This window comes from Macaca mulatta, chromosome 8 (assembly GCF_049350105.2).
Source record: "Macaca mulatta isolate MMU2019108-1 chromosome 8, T2T-MMU8v2.0, whole genome shotgun sequence".
Taxonomy (NCBI): Eukaryota; Metazoa; Chordata; class Mammalia; order Primates; family Cercopithecidae; genus Macaca; species Macaca mulatta.
The window spans coordinates 83,867,909-83,877,559 of record NC_133413.1 but is presented as its reverse complement, the minus strand read 5'-3'; the positions used below and the strand labels follow the sequence as shown (position 1 = coordinate 83,877,559).

The following is a 9,651-nucleotide window of genomic DNA, read 5'->3' as shown; positions in this document are numbered from 1 at the left end:
CCGCCGCGGCAGTCACCCGGCTCGGCGCCTCCTGCCGGCAGCCGCCCGCCCGTCCCGCAGCGCCCAGCCGGCCGGCTCCGCTGCAGTGGCGGTGACAGCCGCGAGTTAGACGACTCGCGCTGCCCTCATGGCCAAGCAGCTGCCGCCCGAGCGTCCTCGGAGCTGGCGAGCCTGCTCTCTCTCACCCCCGGGGAGGGGTGCGCAACGGAGGCGGCACGGGCCAGCGGGTCGCCGCGGGAGTTGTCAACTCGACCCAAGTTGCGAGAGGGTGGGAGAGTGGGGTGCGGGGCGGCGGAGCGCCAGGAAGAGGAGACTCGCTCGGCGCAGGCGAGCGCTGCCCAACGCCTTGCAGCTGCCCCTGAGGGCTCGCGTCCTCCGGCCCTGAACTCCCCGCGGCTGTCACTCGGGCACCGGGCTCCGCAGCACAGCCCGCTTGCAAGTCGGAGCGCTCCGGGCCGGCTCTGAGCGGGCTCCACGCTCCGCGCTATATAACCCCGCGACCGGGAAGAGCCCGCGCCAGCCTCGGCATCGGCCCTCCCTCCGCCCGGCCTCCCCGCCCCCGGGCGCACCCCGCCCCCGGCCCAGCCCCCCGCCCGCTAGCGTCCGCAGAGCCAAGCGGGGTAGCCCCTCTCACACGGCGGTGGCCGCAACCTCAGCCCTCCTCGCACCTCCCTTCGCAGCTCACGCCCCCTCCCGTGGGGTGTCCCGGCCTCCGCCTGCCGATCTCGGCAGTCAGCAGAGCCCCGGCCATCTTCCTCCGGCCGTCCAGTCCCCGCTGCTCCCTGGCTCGCCACTTTTCGTTAACCAGGGCACTCCGGACCGCCCCGCCTGCGATCAGGCGCTGCGGAAGACAGCCCTGTGGGCTGGCGAGACGACAAGGACCTCGCGGCGCGGCGAAAGGGGTGTAGTCTGCTACTACCGCGGCAGGGAGCTGGGAGGGCGGCCAAAAGTGACTTCGAATTGCAGCTAGCCGTTTGGAACGTGGCCCAAAAGGCTCGCATTTTCCTGGCTGGAACCGCCGCCGCGGTGCTTGCCTGCGGTCCGGGTCAGGCGTTGCCCTCCCGCCGGGCGGGCGAGGAGTGCTGCATGCTGGGATTTGTAGTTCGTCCCCATGAGGCTAGTCCTGGGAACATTGTGGGGAGGAACCCGAGCCTAATCTTGTCAGCGCAGCCTGGAGATTAGGACCCGGAGTTGCCGAGGTGTCAGCATCCTTTGCTCTTGAATTGATTAAAAAGTGTAATCAAATGCATATATTTTCTTCAAACAAGTTTTACCCGAAAGTTGGTTGAAAGAGGCTAAATCAGGGAGTTGTTAATTTTGCGTCTGCAAGGAGGCTTTTTAGTTCTGGATTCTTTTCCGGCTTATTCTAAGACACCTATGAGTCGTGGGGCTTCTCTTTCGAAGTCTTTAAGTGGACAGTGCGCATGCGCCAACTTCCTCTTTTCCCGGCTGGAACCATGGAGGGTGCGGAGTAAGTTTGACGTCCTCTCGAGAATCCTTCTCCATCTCCAGAGCCAGATACTTTTTGAGTCACTTTTTCTCTCTCTGGCTGTAGCTTGCACCTTTGCCCACCTTCCTGCTTGTTTGTGACGCTTTGTGACACCAGTGGGGACCCGAGGCTAGGATGGGGATGCAGGCGGCTATAGGACAGAGGTTTTGGAGATCTCGGGAACGAGATGTCGAGTTGGAATGTGTGTGGAACCCGTTGGTTGGCTGACGGCCCAGTCCTCGGTAGAGGGTCTTTGGGGGTAGGCGCAGAACCTCAGAATTGGGTTCGTCCTTGGCTGGTGCTTGGCTCAGGCGTCCCTGCCGCTAGGCCTTTGCTTTCAACATGTGGATCCTGATTGAACCAGGGTGATGGTGGCTTGCCTTTTATTTTTATTTTTATTTTTGCGCTTAAAGTCCGGGGATCAGTGCCTTGCAGCAGTCTTTAAGCTGGGATTTGTAGTTCGTCCCCGTGAGGCTCGTCCTGGGAACATTATGGGGAGGAACATTTTGTTATTCGGCTGTTGGTGTGTTTTTTGTTTTTTTTAATTTAGTCGTCGGAGGCCGGGCCTCTTGGTTGAAATAGGTAAAAGCGTATTGCTATTGTGTCATATTTGTGATTGGGTTTTAGGCAACGTGGTTGGTGTTAAAAGTTACTGACATGGAGCTAAAATGTGCATCCTACACTGTAGCATGCCAGAGCAAGTAAAGTTATACGAGTGACTAAAGTCAGTGACAGCATTTCTGTTAAACAACACTGCTCAGTACGGGAGTAATACAGGACTGTGAGCTTTTTGAGCTATTGATAAGGTTTTTGCTTGTTAACGTTAGAGAGAAGAAGAAGGTTCCTGCTGTGCCAGAAACCCTTAAGAAAAAGCGAAGGAATTTCGCAGAGCTGAAGATAAAGCGCCTGAGAAAGAAGTTTGCCCAAAAGATGGTAAGTAAACTTTTTGAGGCACTAGCACATAAGGAGACGCCTTGTTGGGATTGAGAATGAGGTGAATGTTCTTGGCAAGATTTACTTCGTAACTGTACCGAGTAATTGCTTAGCTTCCTAATGTTACAATCTGAAGGTGGTGGGGGATGTGATTGCATACTGTGGCAAGAAAATATTTAAAGGAAACGCGTTTTCGTATTCTTTTTAATAACTAGCATTGCTAATTGTGATTGAGAGCTAAAAATCATGAATAACTGATGATTGGTTTTCAGCTTCGAAAGGCAAGGAGGAAGCTTATCTATGAAAAAGCGAAGCACTATCACAAGGAATATAGGCAGATGTACAGAACTGAAATTCGAATGGCGAGGATGGCAAGAAAAGCTGGCAACTTCTATGTACCTGCTGAACCCAAATTGGCGTTTGTCATCAGGATCAGAGGGTAAATTCAGTTTTACTGTATTCAGGTTTGAAAGGGAGAGTTAGCACCGGTAAAAAACAAACAAACAAACAAAAAAACTTCACATTACTTCTGGGAGCCCTGATTCTGAAACACTGGAGTAACAATATTTTAGGGGAAGCTAGAACAAGGAGGGTGGTGATCACTAATGGTTTAGTTGCAAGCCATGTTCCTCACGCTCCTATCCCTTCTCTTAATCGAATACAGAAGTTCAGTGTGTAACGTGAGAGGATTCCTGTCTGTTTAGGTGTAGGACTCGATATTCCAAACTATAATGGTTAGTATTAATAAAAATTTCGATGAAAGGCAAATGCATTTCTGGTCCCTTTTCACCATAGTATCAATGGCGTGAGCCCAAAGGTCCGAAAGGTATTGCAGCTTTTGCGCCTTCGTCAAATCTTCAATGGAACCTTTGTGAAGCTCAACAAGGCTTCGATTAACATGCTGAGGATTGTAGAGCCATATATTGCATGGGGGTAAGTCTCTTTTCTCCTTTGATTTCTGTTTGGTAAATTGGCTGTGTGTCAACATGAATTTTAGATGTTTTAACAGTGGTCACCTTATTTATGTTTCCTTTTTCACTTCAGGTACCCCAATCTGAAGTCAGTAAATGAGCTAATCTACAAGCGTGGTTATGGCAAAATCAATAAGAAGCGAATTGCTTTGACAGATAACGCTTTGATTGCTCGATCTCTTGGTAGGTTCTGTTTGGGGGAAAATTTGACCATGCGGTAACTTCCTATCCTCTTGTGGCTGTACATTTCTCACTATTGTGAATCTTCATATATTCCCTGTGATTCTTGGTTAAGCTTAAAGAAAACGTAAGGCATGGTTTCATTAGCTTGAACCTTATCTTCATAAAGCCATGCATTTACCTTGTTTATTCCTGGTGTGTTTTTATGTCACAGCCTACAGTTGCTCTTGTTGGGTGTCCTAAAGTCTATCAATTAATTCAAAACTTTTTGCAACTTTAATAATCTTAACCTTAAAATATTTAGGTAAATATGGCATCATCTGCATGGAGGATCTGATTCATGAGATCTATACTGTTGGAAAACGCTTCAAAGAGGCAAATAACTTCCTGTGGCCTTTCAAGTTATCTTCTCCACGAGGTGGAATGAAGAAAAAGACCACCCATTTTGTAGAAGGTGGAGATGCTGGCAACAGGGAGGACCAGATCAACAGGCTTATTAGAAGAATGAACTAAGGTGAGAGACCTCATCCTGAGAAAGGTCGAGTTAACGCTAGAGTGCAAGTGCTGGTAATCTTGAATACTTTTCCCATTAAATATTGAGGGGGTTCTGAATTTTAATCAGTGCTTTTGTGGGGAGCGAGATCAACTGTCTTAATGATTACAGTTGGTTTATTTACTTAATGATTACAGTTGGTTAGCTTTTGAGGACCTTTCTGGAGGAAAGGAAAAGCCTGTTTGGAGGAGTCTTTAAAGATGGAAATTGGGAGATCTTAAAAATGTAAACTCAATCGTTACTTTTTAACTGTCTAGGTTATGTTAATTGTTAGCTGGCTAAAGTGTTTTCTAATGGTTTTATTTTTTCCTTTCAGGTGTCTACCATGATTATTTTTCGAGTCTCGTCAGTTTAATAAACAGTGCCTGCTCTCAAAATGAAATACATTGTTGTATTTGTGATTTTTTTGGTGGTTAGCCTGCCTCTGTGTTCCCTTAACTATTGTGGTAAGTCTGGTGTGTGATAAAACTAAGCCAAATCATCTGCCCGTTTTGTGCAAAATCAGGGTCGAGTCTGTGAAAAACATCTCTTAGGTTTTTAAAAGGCTTTTCTCTACAAAAGATTTTGTTTTTAACTGTGCTGAGTGATTCAAAATGGGTTTATTCTAAGCCTGTTTCACAAGCATTTGTACATAATTTGTAGGTACAGTAATCCAACCTTGGTTTATGGAAAAAATTGAATTCAGTTTCTAAAATTTATTTCTTGGGCCTTCGCTTGTTTATAAACTACCATATAAATGTGTTGTTTTTCTTTTGCCTTCCATTTTTGTGTTCTTGTTTTGCATCTTTTGCCATACTTATGTGAGTTACTAATAATTGTTACATACTGTGGGTATTATGAAGGAAAAAATGAAATTTGTGCCCAGGGATGCAAATTATTTCAGAGCATCTGGTGAAATTAATGGGCAAAAACTTGAGGGTTTTGGTATTTTATAAATAACTCCTTTATATTTCATGTATTGTCTCACCTAGATTAGTGAACAATGTAGAGTGTAACATGAAGTATATAGAATGAAAGTAAAAATTTTTGTGGTCCTCATTTAGTTGTGTCAAAGGTCTGATGCACTGTGAAACAGCTCCCTTAGTAAATATTTTGGTACTACTGCACCATAGTCATTTATTGCTTTTTAATATTTGAAAGTTGCTAGACAAATAGAATTTCTTTGAGTTCTTCATCAGTGGCCTCTGCAGGGTCAGAATTAAGACTAATGATGGGATGAAGTTGTACAGATGGCATATTGCTTAATCTAGGTGCAGATGGGTGGGTGCATGAAATGTGGCAAGTCTTGGGATAGGAATAAGCACTTCATATACAGAGTGATACTTAGCAAAGCTTTTTTTTTCTTTTAAATTAATGGTCTTTATTTTTTAAAGCAGTTTTCATTTCACAGTAAAACTGGAAAGTAGAGAAGGTTCCCATATGCCCAGTGTCGCCCAACCTGCATGTCCAGTTGTCATGTGCCCAACCTCCTGTTGACTCCTCACCACCATAGTGGTACATTTGTTACAGTCAATTAACCTACGTTGATACATTATCACCCAAAGTATTTAAAACTGTTTCAGCTGGTCAGGGAGGGCTAAGATTGTGTAAGAATACCTAAAATGAAGTGGGCAAAGTATTGACTGTATAGCCTGTGTGGCCTGGGGCCAGAGAGGATGGGGAAATGTGGGAGGGGTTGCAGAGAACCGGGATTCCCATAGAGAACTCTTGAGAGTAAAGTGGGATAACCAATCTGCTTTTATAAGAGGATTGTTAGGAACAGTAATAGGTATGAAAATGTTCATGAGCTGGTGGAACCTATTCAAAAGCAGATTCACCTGATTGGGAAACTCACCTCTTATAAATGTCATTACTTTCAAGGGATCCTCTGGAAGGCCTAACCAACCTTAGGGGTTTTGGCACCCAGTAGGTTCTACAAGATTTCACCTCATATATGTTTGTTTCCTGTTTATCCTTCTAAGGTCTGGCTTTCTCTAGTGGATCGTCCCCTAGCTATCTCATTTTTTATAAAGTTGTCTTGGACTCAGTGTCCTTTAACCAGTGTTACCCTAGTAACTTCTTTGAAGGTTCATTTGTGGTTGGCTGGATTAGGAGTGTTGGCTTTGGAGCCAGACTGCTTGGGTTCATATTCAGTCTCCACTTGTTTATTAGCTTGGGCCAATAAATAATCTCTGTCTCGGTTTCCATATCAGCAAAATGGAGATAATTGTGCCTAATTTCATAGGATTTTAATGAAGATTAAATGTTACAGGTCATGTAAAAGGCTTAGAGCAGTGCCTAGCTCGAAAGTGCTCAATGCTGCTGTGCAGTATAGCTTCAGCACTTAATGTGGGCATACAACAGTGAATTACGGAAAATAGCCTCTGCTTTCAGTTGTGGGTCTAGTGGGAAGACAGGCAACAGATACAGTGAAATGAGTGCCTTGGGGATGTATAGGATGTGATAGAGCCTCCTGCGGGTGTCTGGTATCTTTGGGCCCACCTCCATGTGAAGATGACAGCTTTCTGCTCCCACTGTTTTTCCTTACAGATTTGGTGTCAACGAGCTAACACATTCCTCCCATAGGTGTACCTCCCTTCTGTTAGGTAGTATACTTTAAGGCCAGGCCTTTTAATTTCTGCCCATTTGCTGACATGTAGTAGGTACTCACTGTTAAATGAATGTATTAGTTTTCTTTTGCTGCTGTAACAAATCACCATAAACTTAATTGACTTAATTTGTTTTAACTTTTCTGGAGGTCAGAAATCTAAAACAGGTTTCACAGCCCAATCAAGGGGTCAGCAGGCCTGTGTTCCTTCTGAAGACTAGAGAAACTTGTTTGCCTTTTCCAGTTCTAGGAGCCCCTTGCATTTCTTGGCTGGTGGCATCTCTGCTTACATCGTCTTTGATCTTCCTCCTGCCTCCCTCTTAATATAAAAACTTTTGTGATTACATTGGGCTACTTGAATAATTGAGGATAATCTCTCCTTTTCAAAATCCTTAACTTAAGCACATCTACAAAGTCCCTTTTGTTGCTACATAAGGTAACATATTTAAAGGTCCCTGTAATTAGGGCATGGAAACTGGGAGGCCCATTTGATATTTTATTTCTGGCTCCCCAGTTATATTGTTTGTTCAAAAGTGACTTCTGCCTCCAGGTCTGGGTACTTGGCTTTCTCATTCTGGAAAAAGGTCTTTTCTGACACACGTCTTCCTATATCACTGTTTTTCATAGCATTAATTGCTATCTGAAACTGTTGACTTGCTTTTCCCAGCCGTTCTCCAATGTAAGGTTTGAGTCTTAGCTTTCTCTTTTCTGGCACTTAGAACAATACCTGGTGCATTGTAGGCACTTCACTTTTTTAAGGGAATCTAACCTCATCAGCAAAATAGCCATTTAAAATCTTGAGACTTCAATTACTGGCATATTGTAGTCCTTGAGTATTTGGTGATGGGGGATGGCAAAAGGAGGAATGGGGTAAAGTGTGGATTTATGGATATATATCTGTATATATAATTTACTTTGGAGGACTCAGAAATTACATTTTGTATGAATAATGATTTGTAATACTAGAAAACCATGTTAGGAGAGTACAGTAGATACTTCATGCTGTGAAGATTGGAAAGTTTCACAGAAGAGGTAGAATTTGGTCACCTGAAGTGTCAGGTAGAGATGTGATAGCAAAACTAAAGAGGAGACTGTTTAATAAACATTTGATCACTTGCTGAGTGCCAGTGTATCACTTGATCCACATAATCCTAGGTTAGTGTTTCTCCACTTTGATTGCAACCCCAGAACTGAATTCGTAATTGGTTTTGGGATGAGCCCTAGACTTTTTTCTAATTAAGTACTTCATGTGATTTTTAATATGCATACTCCATGTGATTTTAATAACCTACCTTGTTAGGTGGGTTAACTTTCCCTCACCCAGGATCACATAACTAAGTAGTGGGGCCAGTGTTAACAATTCCAGGCCTAATTTGAGTGTTAAAAAAGTAACCAAGTGACCTAGGAAAGGTTAGTGTAGAGCTTAATAAGAATGGAGAAAAGTGTGTTGAGAGCAGTTGCAGGAGTTTTTGTGGGATCTGAAACCATATTAACCAGGGATAAGCTTGCAGCTCCAGTGGGGAGTCAAGTCATGAAGGTAGAGGCTTTATATGATAACTTTATCTGGCAAGAGCAGAGATGCTAAGACCCACTGTGCAAAAGGTGCTAGATGTCCAAGCCAGAGGGCACACACACCTAGCCTTTTACAAAGGAACCAAAACAAAGGAGTCAGAACATGGAATTTGGGCGGACTGGTGAGGGAACTCGTCATTGTCATTTACCTAATTTGGGCTAGTCAGGTATTATTAACTGGCTAACATTTGAAAGGTACAGCTCATCAGTACTCTGGAAAGCGTGGTTATTTTGAACCTGAAAAATAAGTCTTTGACACAAGCTGATGTGCAAACAACCCAGAAAATTGAATTACACCAAACTGGCCCAACTGCCCCCTCCGCGCCCTATACATGCTGCCTGGTGCTGTTTGCCATTGGGCGCCTCACCTTGTGTCACCACTGACCAGTGTTCACCCAGTCTTGATTCTGCTCGCTCCCCCACCTCACCCCCATCTCCGGCAGCAGTAACCTGAAGGCAGAGGCACTAGTGCTGGTCGAGGGGTCCCAGTGGCTTCCGCTGCCCAAGTTGTCCAAGCACCCATCATGGCCCTGAACCCTAACAGGCCCCTTGCCCTATGGAACTGAGGCCTGAGTCCCCGGGCGCCTAGCAACTGGTGCGCGTCGGGCAGGCAGGGCTGCAGCCTCGGGAGACGCTGGCCGGGCCGGGCCCAGCGTCGCTGGGCTGCTGGCCGAGGGGCATGCTCACCCCAGGAGCGGTGAACGTGGGAGCTCGCGGCCACCTGCACCGCCTGTCCAGCCCCGCCTCCGTGGCCAGCCCCGCGACAAGGCCGGACTGGGCCGGGGGCTTGGGTGGGCTCCAGCCTGCCGCTGGCTCCCACACTGCCCGCTGTGCCCGCTTCCCCAGCCACCGCTGCTGCCGGAGCCTCCGACCTGGGCCCCAAGGGCCAGGATCGCAAAGAAGTCCCTCCCCTCGGTGCAGCTGCGGGCACAGTGAGTGCGGACGGCTGGCCCGTCTCAGGACGAGCCCTGGCCAAGGAGCGGGAGGGCCAGGGGACTTGCCAGGTCAGGGCTGAATGGGAGGTCGGGTCCGCAGGTCATCTAGTCCCACTCCCTCCCACAAAGGGGACACTGAGGCTCAGAGAGGCACGTGGGTCACTCTGAGGATGCTCTAGATGCACTTTATGATGGGAGCTGGCAGAAAGGCCTGGGCATGAGGACCTGAGGAAGGCTACCAGGTGGGGTCGGGGGATGAGATTGAGGGAAGCGGGTCTGCCTGCCGGATCTGTGTATTCTTTCTGCACCCCTTACTCTGGTAAGTAAGTACTTATATCTATCCCTTAAGTGGACACACCCTTACAGATTGACCCTCCCAGGCTTAAACTGGAGTGCGGGGGGAATGTGTTTACTTTTCTTCCCTTGCCTAC

General features: G+C 46.7%; 2 protein-coding genes across 2 annotated transcripts in view; both read left to right on the top strand.

Moving 5' to 3' along the window:
- Positions 1–1,437: 1,437 nt before the first annotated feature.
- On the top strand, positions 1,438–4,508 carry RPL7 (ribosomal protein L7). Its single transcript, NM_001193556.1, is given in 7 exon segments — positions 1,438–1,471; positions 2,317–2,422; positions 2,695–2,861; positions 3,218–3,355; positions 3,467–3,576; positions 3,878–4,087; positions 4,443–4,508. Coding segments are annotated over 6 exon segments (744 nt in total). The 5' UTR covers positions 1,438–1,457; the 3' UTR covers position 4,087; positions 4,443–4,508.
- Positions 4,509–5,828: 1,320 nt separating this feature from the next.
- Positions 5,829–9,651, top strand: part of C8H8orf89 (chromosome 8 C8orf89 homolog) — a 58,686-nt gene continuing 54,863 nt past the window's right edge. The window contains exon 1 of the mRNA XM_015145566.3: positions 5,829–9,217. The gene's annotated coding sequence lies outside the window, so the exon portion shown is untranslated. The remainder of the gene's footprint in view (positions 9,218–9,651) is intronic.